Source organism: Polyodon spathula, chromosome 5 (assembly GCF_017654505.1).
Source record: "Polyodon spathula isolate WHYD16114869_AA chromosome 5, ASM1765450v1, whole genome shotgun sequence".
NCBI lineage: Eukaryota > Metazoa > Chordata > Actinopteri > Acipenseriformes > Polyodontidae > Polyodon > Polyodon spathula.
The window spans coordinates 2,572,490-2,588,487 of record NC_054538.1 but is presented as its reverse complement, the minus strand read 5'-3'; the positions used below and the strand labels follow the sequence as shown (position 1 = coordinate 2,588,487).

General features: G+C 38.0%; 1 protein-coding gene across 6 annotated transcripts in view; it reads right to left on the bottom strand.

Annotated features, from left to right (window-relative positions):
• LOC121315414 (ral GTPase-activating protein subunit alpha-2-like) overlaps positions 1-15,998 on the bottom strand; it is a 161,564-nt gene that overhangs the window by 36,674 nt on the left and 108,892 nt on the right. For all 6 annotated transcript variants that reach the window (XM_041249469.1, XM_041249471.1, XM_041249470.1 and 3 more), the window contains 4 exons: positions 15,823-15,946; positions 13,833-13,988; positions 11,504-11,662; positions 6,324-6,451 (listed from right to left, as the gene is read on the bottom strand). In XM_041249469.1, coding sequence (XP_041105403.1) covers positions 6,324-6,451; positions 11,504-11,662; positions 13,833-13,988; positions 15,823-15,946 — 567 coding nt within the window. The remainder of the gene's footprint in view (positions 1-6,323; positions 6,452-11,503; positions 11,663-13,832; positions 13,989-15,822; positions 15,947-15,998) is intronic.

The following is a 15,998-nucleotide window of genomic DNA, read 5'->3' as shown; positions in this document are numbered from 1 at the left end:
TTCTTATGAACCGCCGTCTTTGAAATTTTAAGGATGGAAGCAACCCGACGCTCACTGTATCCCTCTGCCAGTAAAGCCAGAATTGAACCCTTCTTATCCTCACTCAAAACTTTCCTTTTCAACTCTTTGGGCATGGTCAATAGTTATTTTTTGATTCCAATTACTTTTGAGGTACTACTAGCACTGTTTTGCCATCCAGCTGGTCCTATTGCAAGAGGATAGTGATGACCACAGGAGTGGTTTTTATACTTTTCCTCGTTAAATAAGATTTGGTTCAGGTGATCCCCTAATCAGTACCTCATTCAGTAGAATGAGGTGTGTCTGTGTTGGAATTCAACAGACACTGGAATGGAATGCCTGCCTGTGACAAAGTGCCCGCCCCTGTGTATACTATCTGTTATGTGTTGCGTGTGGTGTGTTTAAATGTTGGTGTATAGACATTGGTACACGGGATATAAACGGGTCTGTGTAACACAAGTGTTTAAAAATGTATACATGTATTTAGGCACGAGGATTGCACACCACTTCACGTGCAAGTAAAATGTAGTAATATGTGAGCACGGGAAACTGCACTTTATTAATTCACGTGCTGGGATTCAAGTGAATAATTAATTGGTAATTGAATCCCAGCACAACAGTATATATAGATGCACGTTGTCACATACTCGGGGTTGGGTGTTCGGTGAGTGGAGAACGGGATAGGAGACGGAGGTAAAAATAATCATCATAATAATAATAATAATAATAATAATAGTAGTAGATAAATATCTGCTCACCGTGTTTGTCTGTATCGTCTGTTTTGTTTGTCTGTTTATTTTGGCGAATGTGCCGTGTCCTGTGTTTTTGTTTGTTACAACCTTTTTATTTTCTGTGTCTGTTCACTCATTAAATGCTGAGCGAGACCATTCGCTCAGCTCCACCAAACTCCACCTCTCTCTCTGTTTACTTTCCTGCTTCTGATCTGACGCCACCCACTTCGGCCGCCTCTGTGACACTGCCATACATGTAGAGATCCTGATTTAAGAAAAATTTGCAGTGGTCGCTTAATTTTTTCCAGAGCTGTATATATCAGTCCCTTGCAACAGTATCAGACCCTTCCTATGGTGTCCCATTTTGTGAAATTACAGGATGATGCATACACATTTTTTTAAGCTTAATATTTTATTCGAAACTTGAATGCTCAAACTGAAGACTTCTAAGGGTAAGATAAGTTACAGTAAATGTCAGCAAAAACTAAAGAGAAAATACTGAAATATGTTGATTGCATAAGTATTCAGTCCTGTCAACTCAATATTTGGTGGAAGCACCGCTGGCAGCAATTACTGCCGCAAGTCTTTTTGGGTAAGTCTCTGCCAAATTTGTACACCGGCTTGGTGCAATTTGTGCCCATTCTTCTTGGCAGATTTGCTTAAGCTCTCTCAAGTTGCTTGGGTATCACTTATGGACAGCAGTTTTCAAGTCTTTCCACAGATTCTCAATATGATTCAAGTCAGGACTTTGACTGGGTGTCACAAAGACGGCCGGAGTGGGGGACATCAAACCAGAAACAGGAACCAGGAAATAAACGACAGAGGTGGAGTTGGGTGGAGCTGAGGGCTTGCTTGCGCTCAGCATTTAATGAATTAACAGAACAGTAAATAAAAGGGTTGTAACAAACAAAAACACAGGACACAGCACATTCGCCAAAACAAACAGACAAACAAAACAGACTACACAGACAAACACGGTGAGCTTCTATTTTACTTTACATTATTATTTTATTATTACCTCCATCTCCAATCCTGTTCTCCACTCACCAAACACACAACATACAACACAAAATACACACTTGGCCACTCAAGGACATTCACTTTCTAATTCTTAAGCCACTCCAGTGTAGCTTTGGCCTTGTGCTTTGGATCATTGTCCTGCTGAAAGGTGAATTTTCGCCACAGTTTTAAGTTTTTAGCAGACTGAAACAGTTTTTGCTCTAGTATTTGCCTGTACTTTGCTCCATCCATTTTTCCTTCAATCCTAACAAGCTTTCCAGTCCCTGGTGAGGAGAAGCATCCCCATAGCATGATGCTGCCACCACCATGCTTGACTGTAGGGATGGTGTTGACTGGGAGATGTGCTGTGTTGGGTCTGTGCCAAACGTAACGCTTGGCATTCAGACCAAAAAGTCCCAATTTGGTCTCGTCCGACCACAACACCTTTTGCCACATTTTTGCAGGATCACTCAGGTGCTTTGTTGTAAACTTCATGCAGGCTTTGAGATGGCTTATTTTTAGTAATGACTTCCTTCTTGCCCCCCTGCCATACAGGCTACTTTTGTGAAGTGTTCTGTATATCGTTGACTGATGTACATTTTCTCTTCACAGTGGCATCCTTCACAAGTTTCCTCCTTGCCCGGCTGCTTGGAGGGACAGCCTGATCTAGGCAGCGTCTAGGTGGTACAATGCAACTTTTCTTGATGACTGAGTAGACTGTGCTCACAGGGATATTCAGAGACTTCGATATTTTTTTGTACCCTTCTCCTGATCTGTGCTTTTCAATGACTTTATCCCTGACTTGCTTTGAAAGCCCCTTGGTCTTCATGGTTGAGTCTTTGCTTGAAATTCACTACCTGACCAAGGAACCTCACAGAGACAGGTGTTTTTATTCTGAAATCATGAGAACCACTAATATTGCACAGAGACTGAGGCCATTCAACTAATTGTGTGGCTCGTTAAGGTCATTGAGTACCTGAATTAATTTAGGTTTGCCACAGCAAAGGGTTTAAATACTTATACAATCATGACTTTTCCATTTTTCTTTCATGTTAATTATCTATTTACTTCATTCTTTTAGTTTTTGCTTTGAAGGTGTGGAGTAGGTTGTGTATATAACACACATTAACGCCTACTTCAAAATGTCATCTGCAAGCTTTAAAGCAACAAAATGTGCAAACCGTGAGAGGGTCTGAATACTTTTGCAAGGCACTGTGTGTGTGTGTGTGTCTATATATATAAAACGTATCATTCAATTTAGATTTGGCCTGTAAATGACCCTCTTGGGATATCACTGTATATTCTATTATATTCTATTATATTATATTATAGTTATTTTAATTTGCATAAAGAAAGAAAGAAAGAACCTTCCAAATACTGTAATCTTGATTTAAAAATTGGTTTTGGGCCCCCAACTTCTCTTTAAGGCTTAGAACATTGTATTCCATGGTTAACTGAATAATTACAGTTCATGTGTATCTGCATACCCGTGTACATCTTAAGATGTTAAAACCAATCAGAAGACTGCTTGTGTCTTCTAAAAGTAAACGCTGCCTACACACTGGACTGAAGACTTCAGCTCTGTAGAATGGGCAGCACCAGTGACACACCTATGCCTTGGCATTGTGGACTGAAGGGTAAAGCTCTGCAATCAATCATTTCTAACCATTTTCAAAAGGAGACGCATTTCCCCCGAATCATCACGCCTTTATGAAAGTGCACGATAAATAGCACTTAGTAAACTGAGGCAGCATGTGTCTTTATTTGTGTCTGCTCAGGGACTTTTGGAAAGATTTTGCTAATGCTATCACCACTCAACCAGCTACATGGCAATTTACATTTTCATGCATGACCGAGGAAGCATCCACAACATGACATTTCATAAGTGAAGTGTAATGAGATCAGATAAATATGAAACAAAACAGCTGTTTTTTTGCAATTAATAATTTATGCCACATGAAGCATAGTTTCAAAAGCTCTGCAATTTACTATCTACTCAGGTAAAAGCCATTCTGTGTAATTTACACGCTATAAATGGCATAAACATACCATTGTTTTACAACTAAGTCTTTAGTTAACAATGATGAGTCTAATGCATTCATGTGTTTGAGAGAAATACATGTTGAATACTAAATGTACCAGGAAATAGGTGATTGCTGTATACAGTATGTCAAATTAGAATATAATTAACAGTGATGATTGCGTAAAAACAAAACACCTTCCTTGGGAACAATGAAAACAATACAGTCAAGTCTGTACTGCGTCGGCTACATGCTGTGCATCACACTCATTCATGGAAAGCAATGTCACAGTCTTAAATGCAAGATTAATGTAATCAAACCAAACAAGTGCTGTATCATTGCACTAACTAACTATTTCAACTGCTGAGTAACTCCTGCTACGTCATTTGTAATTGTTGGGTTTATAATACACAGGGCAGGTAGTTCCTTTGTCCAAAAAAAAAATGCACTAAAGGCTAAACGTGTTAAAAGAAATTACAATGTCATTTCTAACAAAGTTTCTTTATACAGGCTTATATAAAACAAAAACACACACAACAAACCAAGCACGTGTACAATCCTAACACAATACTTTAAAATATTACTATTAAATCACGCACATGTATTCCCAAGCAAAAATCTATACGCGAGCTCATGCTATGTTTTCCATTGTGATTTTGATCTGGTGTAATGCAGCATGATGGCAATGCTCAGCCTGTCTCAGCATGCAACAGCTTCCACACTTCATCAGAAGCAGTCCACTGTGAATTACACCAGCCTGCTTCGCAGAAAGCATGATGTCACCTCAGTGGTAAAGCAGACTAGGGGACTCGGGTGACACCCTGTCAAGTGATAAATCTTTTGGGTTTGGGGTGACAGCTTGCAGCCTGCCAAGAACGAGTGCAGTACAGTGCCAGAGAATGTCACATCACTGGCATGCTCACACTACACACAAAACATACATGAATTGTAAATACTAAATCACAAACCTTTCATGTTTAGCATGCTATAAGACATTTTTAATAATACATCTATATTCAGTAATTTGTAAAACATTGTATGTACTATATATCTTTCATGGGCACTTGCTCTAATCACAATATTTTTAAGTAACTACAATGCAAGAAGATTTTGCTGCACATTCTTAAAGAATAGCAGAGGTATTTCAAGTGTCGACCAGTCCCCATCTCCACAAATATCAGCAATCAATTGGTTTGCCATTGCCAAGAGCTGTTGAACGTCTTTGTAGAGACATTCTTTAATAAACAAACCACCTTATATTGGTCAGCACCTTATTTTTATAAAAGGCTTTGATTTGTCCCAATGCCTTTATGATTGTATTAATATAGAAGAGTTTAAAGAACATTAAATAAAACTAAGTAGAACAGTCGTGTATCAGTATATACGGCAAAGCACTGACAGATCATTAATATTCAAGCAAGTGAAACAATGATACATATTCTCCTGCAGTGTACTTCATTTAAACAAGCATGTATAACAAGGGCTCCTCTATTATCTCTACTGTAAAAACAGTATCCCCCTTACAGCAGTGAGTGTTATAATCTTGCTAAAAAGTACAGAGTGCACAACCTAGGATCTACAGTGAGCAACCAAGCTTCAGGTCACCATAGCAACAAAACCCAGCCAATGTCTTCCATCCTGCCTGAATATTCAGTGTTTGGTGGCTTTGTGGCTGATCAGATTTCTTCCATGATCCTTCCTTCGTAGTTGTACATAATTGAGATGCAAATGAATCTCCACCGCCAATTACACTCTCCTTAAAGCAACTGACAAGTACAGCTGCAATCAGAGTTTACACTGTTCTTTTCTAAAGACTGAAGCTCTTTTCCATGATGTTCTGGGTTTACTGATTTAGACTGGTGAGTGAGGCACGCGCCTTACTCCTTGCTATTACACGCTGTTCACATCTAAATCTAATTTTAAACCGCAAAAAACGAATTCTAGGTATTAAATCAAATACCGAAAAAGGTAGAAAACAAAACTATGGCGCTTAAATCATAAACAATTGGCACTGATTAAAACAAATCAATGTAATTATTCAATAACGGAAACACCAGCATTTCTTTTTTTCCCCAACACACGTCTTTGTTTATAACCCATTTTAAAAATGATTTTACTGACACATTTATAAAAAAAAAAAAAAAAAGTTCCTGTAGTATTACCAAGTAACCTAGCCCTCCCACCCCACATCCCTGAAGGACAGAGCTTTCATGTCAACATGTTATATAGTGTACAGTGTATATAGAGCATTTAGAAAGCTCACTGCAAGCTTGAGACACAATGTTCAAGCCCCTAGTTCCAAGGGCACTGGAACTAGTGGTTTGGGGGGTGCAGCAGCACCCCCTGGTTTTGTATGGCTTCCACCATACACAGGGGCTATAGTTTTGTTCAATGGTTTTCAGCACCCCTCACTTAAAAATTGTTCCACTGCCACTGCTTATTTAGTGTTTGTATAAAGGACATTTAAGAAACCATGAAAACTTACCTTGCATGCATATTGTTAAGGTTTTCATTTCCGCCATTAGAAGCAATTCTCTTACATGTGAAAGGATACAAGCTCTGGTAGAGTGTCAGGCGAGACTTCACAACTCGGCTGGCATTAATGCATGTGGCACGCACTAAACTTGGCAGCAGTGTTCCTGTTACGATGGCTCCATCAAACAGAGGACCAAAGAAAGGGATCTGCAAAATAAAAAAAAAACATGGATATATTTTATTATAGAAAATATGCAGTAACAACGTTACTAATGACTGACAGTCCCAGCGTACTGCCATGAATAACTGTCATTGTTCTCACTCCACTGTGTCATCAGCAAATCAACATATCTGTCAGCTGAAAAAAACTAATATGATGAAAGACAACAGAACTTGGCAATAAATTTAGTCTCATCACAGAACATACTGAGGAGAAACAGGCTGCGGGAGGCACACACACAAATAAAACAACTGAAGAGACCTGCAGTGTAGGAATACATAAAAAAAAAAAAAAAAAATACATTATTGCTATATTTGCTACTGTTCCTTGACTTTATAATACAGTCAATGATTCAATTTATAACATTTCAACTTATTCCTAATAAAACTCCTATTAAAATGAAAATTATTTTTCTAATTCTAAATTAGAAACTGCAGTTCTTCAAAAAAAGATTAAATCCTTAGTAAAATGAATGTTAAAGCATGCAGTCTGTATTTCAAAAAATGAAAAATTCTAAATGCTTTTTCACGTTTTTTTTTTTATTAGTTACATTTTCAGTTGTATTACTTTTTTGCAGGCTTTCTTCTATATTTTATTAATTAATAAAAACGAATGCATGGCATTTGAAATGCTCAGGTGAAGATGCAAACACGTGCAGAGGGGGTGAAATGTCTATTGCTTGCAGGTTTCACATTTTGAGGGATGAACTAATATTCTAACATTTTACATGCACAGTTAAATAAATCAAGATGACATGGGACAAACGATGCACAAATAATAATTGTCAATATTTAGGCCAATGGTTTGTTTCTCTGGACACTAGTTTACAGAGCAAATCCAAGCAAACTATTATTCAGCCATCCCACAGTTACTAGCGGATGACTGTGACAGGCATTCAATGAGAAGACAAAAGGCATAATAAAACCTGCGCAGCCAGGGAATTCCTCTAATTAAAGGTGGCAGCGAATTGCAAAACAGAACTCAGGTTTCATACAACATCTGACGCTGGCAGCTGTCTACTGCAAGCAGTTCATTCAGATGCCATCCCAGCATGCTCTGACTTAAATAACTTGACTGGAGTTGACAGGTATGACGAGGGCAAAGAGGTAAACTTCAAATGTACAGAAAAATCTAGCAAACAAAAGAGTTCACGTTTTAATGAAATTAGATTAGATTATTTATTTTGTAATGTTCTGTATTAGGGTGAAACATAATAATTGCACTTACTGTACATGATCAATGTGTAATTTTAATTAATTTCAAATTACTTTGAAATAATTACCATTTACTCAAATATCATTTATAATGAAAAACAATTTAAAGATGGAGAAAATATTTTAAGAGGACGTGTAAATACAGTATACTAAGAAATATAACTACAGTATATTGATTGTATACTGCGTGTAAAATATACAATTCATAATTTAATTTTGTCAACAATATGTCGTTCTCAATTAATTTCCACTTGGTAAGTCATTTCCAATACAAGACATGAACAAAACTATATACCCAACACCTGCAACAAAATAAAAACCATTAGAAAAAATATAAAAATAAAGGGCTATTCACACTATAGCGTTTATTAACTGCACTTTCTACAGTAAAAAATTAAACCCAAGGAATTGAATTCTACCTTTCACACTTTTTTAAATGACAAACGCCTCGATCACCACCCTGCCCTGCTAAGTGTGGATATAACGTGAAGGCATTATGGAACTGGTGAAAGCTGCTGCATGGTTAGAAGAATGTGGATTCACCCTATAACAACACGCAACGGGAAACCCTTGGAGAGCACCAGCGCCTATAATATACTGAAATATACTGTATATATTTACATAATCTCAAATTGTGTCATTGGTAACAAATAGTCTCAGCAATGTTATTGGCAACAAAAACACTGTTTAAACAAAATTAGAAGCACACACAGGATTACCAAACAAGAGCATTTCTAATACAGTAAACGCAGGTGGATGGTACTGTCAATGCAGATGTAATGTCAGAAAGCATTTTACATTTTACATGGGGGAAAATACACATGTGATGGACATAAACCCGTTTTAGACAGTTTAATTTGCTGTAAATGCAATACCACTTACCTGCATACGCTACTGGATATAATTAGACAAGTGATTTTGTTTTGTAGTTGAGTCTATATTTAATAATGGGCCCCAGTATCTTATAGCTCTTTCTAGAAGCTATACTCAGACATTTAATGAAAACCTGTAGTCAAAACAGTACCGGTATGTTTATTTTAACATACAAATAGTGCTTACTTTCTGATTTCCCCATATTTTCCCATAATTTTTGTTCGTATTCTGTATTGAGATTCTTTATTAATGGCATCTGACCCTCTGAACTGATATAAATCCCTATTCATGTGAGCAGTTTTGAAGGCTGCATACTACCTTAAGTGTAGTGCTCCACATAGTTATATATAAATAAAAAAAAAAAAGTTTTCAAACAACATTAAGTGGTTCCGGTAAAACATAATTTTAGAAAAAAAGCTGACCTTTTAAATAGATTTTTTTTCTTCCAGAGATGTAGAAAAAGAAGAGACTATGAATATGTAATAACCTCCTGCTGTGGCAAAGACACAGAGGGGAATGCAGACATCAAGGGGGAAGAACGCTTGAGTACCAACACAGCTAAAACTGTGGGGAATGCAAACACACATGGCATGCATCCTGATAATGTAAAACAGTCAAGGGGCAGCCTATAGAAAAATGTCATATTCTAAGACTAAAGAATTACATTGCACTGTAGAATTAAAGATTCTTATATAATGAAAAACAGAAAAAAACAGGGACAATAAAACATGACTGTGGCACAGAACAAATCATTTTATTCAAAGTATTTTTTTTATTGAAAAAAAAAAAAAAAAAGCAAGGGTAAAAGGTGGTTTAGAATATAAAACAATGCTGTGCGAATTAATTAAAGCAAAACAAATTACAAATAAAAACAATTAAACAATGCAAACGTTATTGTTGTTCTCAAAGTGCCACTTGGCTGAATGGGCAACCAAAACCTGATTGGAGATAGCACAGACTTTTACAATTTACAACAGTCTATTTGGGGATAGAGGGATGTTTTTTTCTTTTGGTTTTCTTTTTTCGTGATCAATACAACACTGCTAGTAAAACCCCTTTTGGGAGGCAGTTGAAGCATTCCTCCTAATGGCACTGTGTTACTGTTAGCTGACTGGCCTGTGTATCAGGGAAGCTGCAGTATGTCCCGAGTGGTATGTGTTGAGCTTCTCGGCTGCACGCCACGCTTTGTCCCGATTGGCAGGCAACGTTCTTTTTTTTTTCCCTCATTGTCTGGTGTATCCTCATACATCTGCGACGCGTGGAGAACATTCATACTGACAGACTTCCTATTGTTTTGGGGAAAGCGGCTTTGTCGGAGTGAAGACAGAGCCACAGTTCGGGATAATTACATTGCTTAATTAATCAAGACACACACACACACACACACACAAAAAAAAAAACAATTTGCAAATCATTGTCTGGTTGCCAAGCAGTCAGATATAAATGACAGCAAAAAAAAAAAAAAAAAAAAAAAAGGTTGAACATTGTAACAGCTATGTGATCAAAAAATTGCTAAATAATGATACAATTTAAGTGAAGGCTAAATCATCTTATGTTAACATTTACTCCAGGTGGCTCTGTTTAAAATACAAACAAAAAGGGCAGCATACTGATTGTAAAGGGCAATGTGTTGCCATGGATTCTGTAACCTGATAGAGGGAGCAGCCTTCTCACTCAATTAGAGAATGCAATTCAAATGCAATGAGCCAAAGCCACCCTGATAGGTACTACAACAGATAGAAAGCTAGACAGAGACATAGACAGACAGATAGATCGATAATAACGGGTGTTTACAAGATTTAAAATTACATAACATTAGATATGTTCTGTATATAATCTAATGCAGCACAAATGACATAGCAGTGACAATTGTATTGATGATGCTGATGCTGCTGGCTGCCCCAGGACAGTATTATAAATGAGATATTTGATCTCAACAGTCTTTACCCTAGATAAATGAATCACTCATGTGGCTAAACAAAGTTATTTTTAGGATATTTTCATTGTGACATATTGCAATGCAAAAATATTTTACTAAGCATATAGCACATTGTTTAAAACAAACAATCAACAAAAACGCTGATATTCACAAAATACTAAGTATTTTAACATAGAAGTGCATTTTTTAGCGGTTGCCTCTGACGATGGTTCCAGTTGGACTGGGGTGTTTACGCTTCAACCTGTGTAGCTTCCAATTTTTCTCATTCTTACTTTGATTGGCTGCAAAGACAACAGGGCTAGCCAGAGATTGGATAATGTTTGGGGTTGATTTGTCTTGTGTACATTTTCCTAGTAAGTGAAGACATTGTATTCTGGGACCTGAAGTTGTTAGTGGAAGTTTTAGGGGAGGCGGACTAGCTGTGCAGCAAAATTTAATGCATATTTTGGATTTTTTTTAATGCGTAAAAACACAAGTAGGCAGCTTATCTAGACTGCTGCATCTAAAAAATGAATAGAGGAAGTTCAAAAATACTTTTCCAAACACTGGCTGTGAAGAATGTTGACAAGCTCTGTGCTGTCTTGTAAAAAGCAATAGATACCGTACAATACCTTCCAATGAGTTTGGACAGCTACAGTCTTCTTACTGATGCCTTACTTATAGAAACTGAAACATTTGTGTCATAAAATTATTAAAGTCATGTGTGGTGATCTTGTTTGTTTTCGCCGTGTCCACCGATGACAATTACCGTAGGACATGTTCTTTTTATGTCATATCTGAACAATAGACACAGGACATTTTCTAAAATATCTTTTTTATCATTTCCTTACCTTATTTATGCGTTCAATCATTATGAGTAGTGCTGAATTCAGTTGATCCAATATTGAGTTTGAATATGTCCCCTGTTTGGTTCTAGCTGGAACATTGTGGTTAGCAGGAGGGTATTAATGTATACAGATGAACTGCTACTGCTTATGTTTAAATTATCAGTGAAACTTAAATAAAATCCATACCTGTGGTTTCTTCATGATCTGTATGAAGAACATGTGATTCTTCATTGGATAAATAATGATCAACACATCCCCGAAATCTGTAGGTATAATGCCCCTGCGATAGTCCCTTGTGTGCTCAGACCAGACGATATGAACCTCGTCATTTCCCAGGTGACGAAGCTGCAACAGTAAATTGGTTCTTGATTAATAGTAGTGATGGCTGGAGTTTATTTGATCAAACATTTACAGATTCAATTACAACGGAACACTCTAGGTTCAATCATCAGCATACAGCCAGTTAAACCTAGTTAACTTAATACAATGTTTAATTACCTTGGAAGATCTGTGGCAATTGCATCTGCTTAGTTACCCACCCCACCTTAACACAGAACAAACCACTGTAACAGCATGTGAGAAACAATCACAAATATGCATGTATGCAATGGGCATATAACTTGCTGAATCTGATTAATCTGAAACTGAAGAGGTAGTACAGACAAATGCTCTCTAAAAGCTACTGTTTCTGTTAATCTTTACAAAATCTGTATTTATTTATTTTTTGTACCAAAGTGTTTAGCTTTGCTTAGATTATATCAGTAATTTATGTTACTTTGTTAACAAACTCTTAAATTTTAATAGAACCGTAGAAAGTTGCCATTTTCGCTGTAGCACCTCAGCTACAGTGATAGGTGTTCTACTGAGCATGGTAGTGAAAAGGTCCCCCACTCTATTTAATGGAAATGCAATCTCTGATTCCTAAAGCATTCCCTGCAATGCAGGTGTCAGTTACCCATGCTGAGCCCAGTATAGCTGAACAAGCTGGGAAAGGTAAAAGAATAAATAAAAAAGAAAGCACTTGTGTACTCAATAACAATGCATCTTGCCTATGAGTAAATCTTGATTATTATGGTGCTTTAATGCTTTCCATATAGCTGCCCTTGGGCAGTGCATTTGCCTCAGTCACATTGCCTCGTGATAACCCTGATTTCTCTCCCTGAAGCCTGCTGTGTAACAAGTGCTTGTTTGTCTTGGCTTATAAAAGCAGACTTCTTTCTTAGCTGACTTGTCGTGTGCCCCAGTAATGTATGCCCTGGACCCCTCTGTGTAAGCAAAGGGCTGCATGGCATGCCTCAGTCCACTTGTCACCCTGACAGTGGCACTGCACCGCACAGCCTGACCTCCTCGTCCAGCTAACTGCATTAACAAGGCCAGCTGCTCCAGCCCTCAATTGGATTGAAGAATTCCCTTTTTGTGGAGGAGGCATGACCACTAAGAAACAGTCAGGCCTGCCAAAAGAGGGCTGTCTGGAGACTGATAATGTGCCCCTTTCATTCCCCTCCACTCAAACTGTGAGGCTGCCAATTTGTTTTCCTGATGCCGCTCAGCCTCAGGCTACAAAGGGCCTTGTAAGATTGAAGTGCAATTATAGCGCTTGGAGTCAAATGAATTGAACAAATCCAACAGCACAACTCTGTCCCCCAGCTTCGCAAACCCCTTCAGCAGTTAGATTAGCTGGGGGAAATCTAATCTTGCGAAAGCTAACACATTTCTCTGGCTGGTGAGCTAAAGTTCAGTATGGGGTCACTAGTGCTTTACAGGAGCTGATGAATTTGCCACACTCTGGAACATTATCTGATAGCAGGAATCACTTTGGCAGTCTTGCGGCTCATTTTTCACTGAAACTGCAATTCAGAGGAGATAGAGCAGCCATGGATTTCTCCCTCTGGCTTTGGAATATTCACATCAATAGAACACCTCATGCCATCCACAAGTGCTTTACCTTTAATTTGTCTATCTCTGTTACTTTGTAAGGTACCTGCTTATTATTAGGCCATAGGTCACATCAAAATCAGCAGCATCAAGTTAAAGAGAACATTGCTGATAGTTGTGTTTTCATTACAAACTGTATAAAATGCCTTTTTTTAGTCCGTTTTATTCTACACTGCAAAAAAAAAAAAAAAAATGGAAGACCACAATATAAACTTAAAATCATATATACTTACATAAACACATTGCTGACATTTTAAAACACATCTGAAAAGGCTCCACACGGTCAAATGAGACAGACAAGATTTTTTTGCATTGCGCTAAGCATTTGATCTGAAGCCTGTGCAACACTGACATGCTTCCCCACCTCCCTTGCCCGCAATGATACTTGAGGAGTTTTAAAGAAGCCTTTTTTGCTGGAAGTCCAAAATTATTGCTAGTAGTTAAAAAGAGAATTATGAAAATGTAGCAAATGTACATTTAAATAATCAACTAGTTAAAGCTTTTATATCATTATACCCTCAGAACGGAGCACATAGGAGTGCTGGGGGTAAGGTGTGTGTCTGAAGGTGGGTTCAGTTACCTTTCTTGTCAGCGAGTCGTCTGGATCTGACGGCATCCTTGTGGACACATGGAAGATCACTTCCACAGTGGAGGTAGCGTAGTAAGGGGCTGTCTGGCCTGTGCTGCCATTGTGCTGCAGGCCACCCATGAATCCACAGTGTGTTGAGAGGTCCACCTGGCGGGATACAAACACCCAGCTAACCACAGCTCAACACATGAGTAAAGCGATTCACTGGAAACTAGGTTTTTTTCATAACTGACAATGTTTTACGTCGTATACGTTTCTGTAAATACTTGAAAATGAAAACACATGTTACAGTATACAAAACAACACATAAGGAGTATCAAAGCAATGTTCAAGAAAACTGAAAATTGTCTCTAAATCCTGGATTCCTCAAAATAGCCACCCTTTGCCTTAATAACAGCCTCACAAACACGAGGCATTGGGTTAACAAGTTTCAGCAAGAAATCACCCGACATGTCTTCCAAGCTCTTCTGCAGCAATTCCCAGAGATGCAGGGCACTTGTGGGTAGCTTTGCTTTGACTCTTCTGTCCAGTTCATCCCATACAAGTTCTATGGGATTGAGGTCTGGAGACTGGGCAGGCCAGGTCATTAGATTGAGTTGTTCTTCACTTTCCCTCTTCGGCAGATAGTTCTTGCACAACTTTGAGGTGTGTTTCAGGTCACTATCTTGCTGAAGAATGAAGGACTGCCCAACTAGCCGTAATCCTGATGGAATGGCATGGCTCTGAAGTATGCTATGATAGCCATGCTGGTTGAGCTTGCCATGGACTTGGTAAAGATCACCAACTCTGTCATCAGTAAAGCAACCCCAGACCATGACATTGCCTCCACCATGCTTGACAGTGGGAACCACACATGCAGAACTCATGCGCTCACCTTAGACCCAGATATTTCAACTTTTGACTCATCGGTTCATAAGACATCCAGTTTCTGTGTTTTTTGGCCCAGGCAAGCCTATTCCTCTTATTCTGTACTCTTAACAATGGTTTCTTTGCAGCAATTCTTCCAGTTAGGCCAGCTCCACGCAATCTCCTCTGAACAGTTGATGTTGACACATCTGTACTTCTGGTAGCATTTAGCTGAGCTTGTATTTCAGGGGCAGTTAATCGCCGGTTTCGCAGACTTGTGACTCGAATGAACTTGTTCTCTGATTCTGAGGTCACCCTTGGCCTGCCTGAACTTGTTTGGTCCTCATGAGTGCAAGTTTCTTCAAATCGTTTGATGGTCTTAGCCACAGCAGTTACAGACACTTGCAAAGTTCTCGCGATTTGTCTTAAAGATTGACCTTCATTTCTTAAAGTAATGACAGATTGTCTTTTTTATTTGCTTAACTGAGCATATTTTGCCATTTTCTGCTCCCTTACATTCAGGAATGACAAACCTGTGGCTATGCTACCTATATTTATAGTAATCATGGACCCTCACCTGTTAACAATAATTGGTGACAAAAGGTTAATTAGGTAACATGCTAGTTAACTCAGCGAACATCTAACAAAGACACTTTTATACTTAGGCCAGTATTTTAACATCGTGTTATACTCATTTCAGACTTTTAACTGACTCGGGCTTCAGACTGAAATCCCCTTGCTTTGGGTGACCATTTCATTGAAATTGACAAGATTTACATTTTCATTTAAAAATGAAATTTCTGAATGCAATTCACTTATGATTATCAGCTTGTATAAGTACACGTCTCATATAATTAAATATTAAGTGTTTATAGACACGTTTATACAGCTAAAAGCATAGATAATCATAAAAAACCTGGTTTCAAGCAGGTGTATTCAAACTTTTGACTGGTACTATATTATATATATATATATATATAATATATATATATATATATATTATATATATATATATAATTTTTGGCCATAGCTGTATATACTGTAGTTCCAGTGAATGTGATTCTGGTAAAAGCATTTTAATAAACAGCAGGACATTGTTATCTCCCTTTATGAATTGCATTAAAAAAGCAGATACCTCCCAGCCAAGTCCTGAGACAAAGTCTTCATAGGCCTGACTACCTTCGGTGTTTGAGAGAATGGAGCACTTGTCCTCCTGGCCGTCCCCGATATAAAACACAGCTATCTTGTGTGTTTCTCGGCTGCAGCAGAGACAGGGATTAGTTTGTGTATTACGCATTACCTTTCAAATGA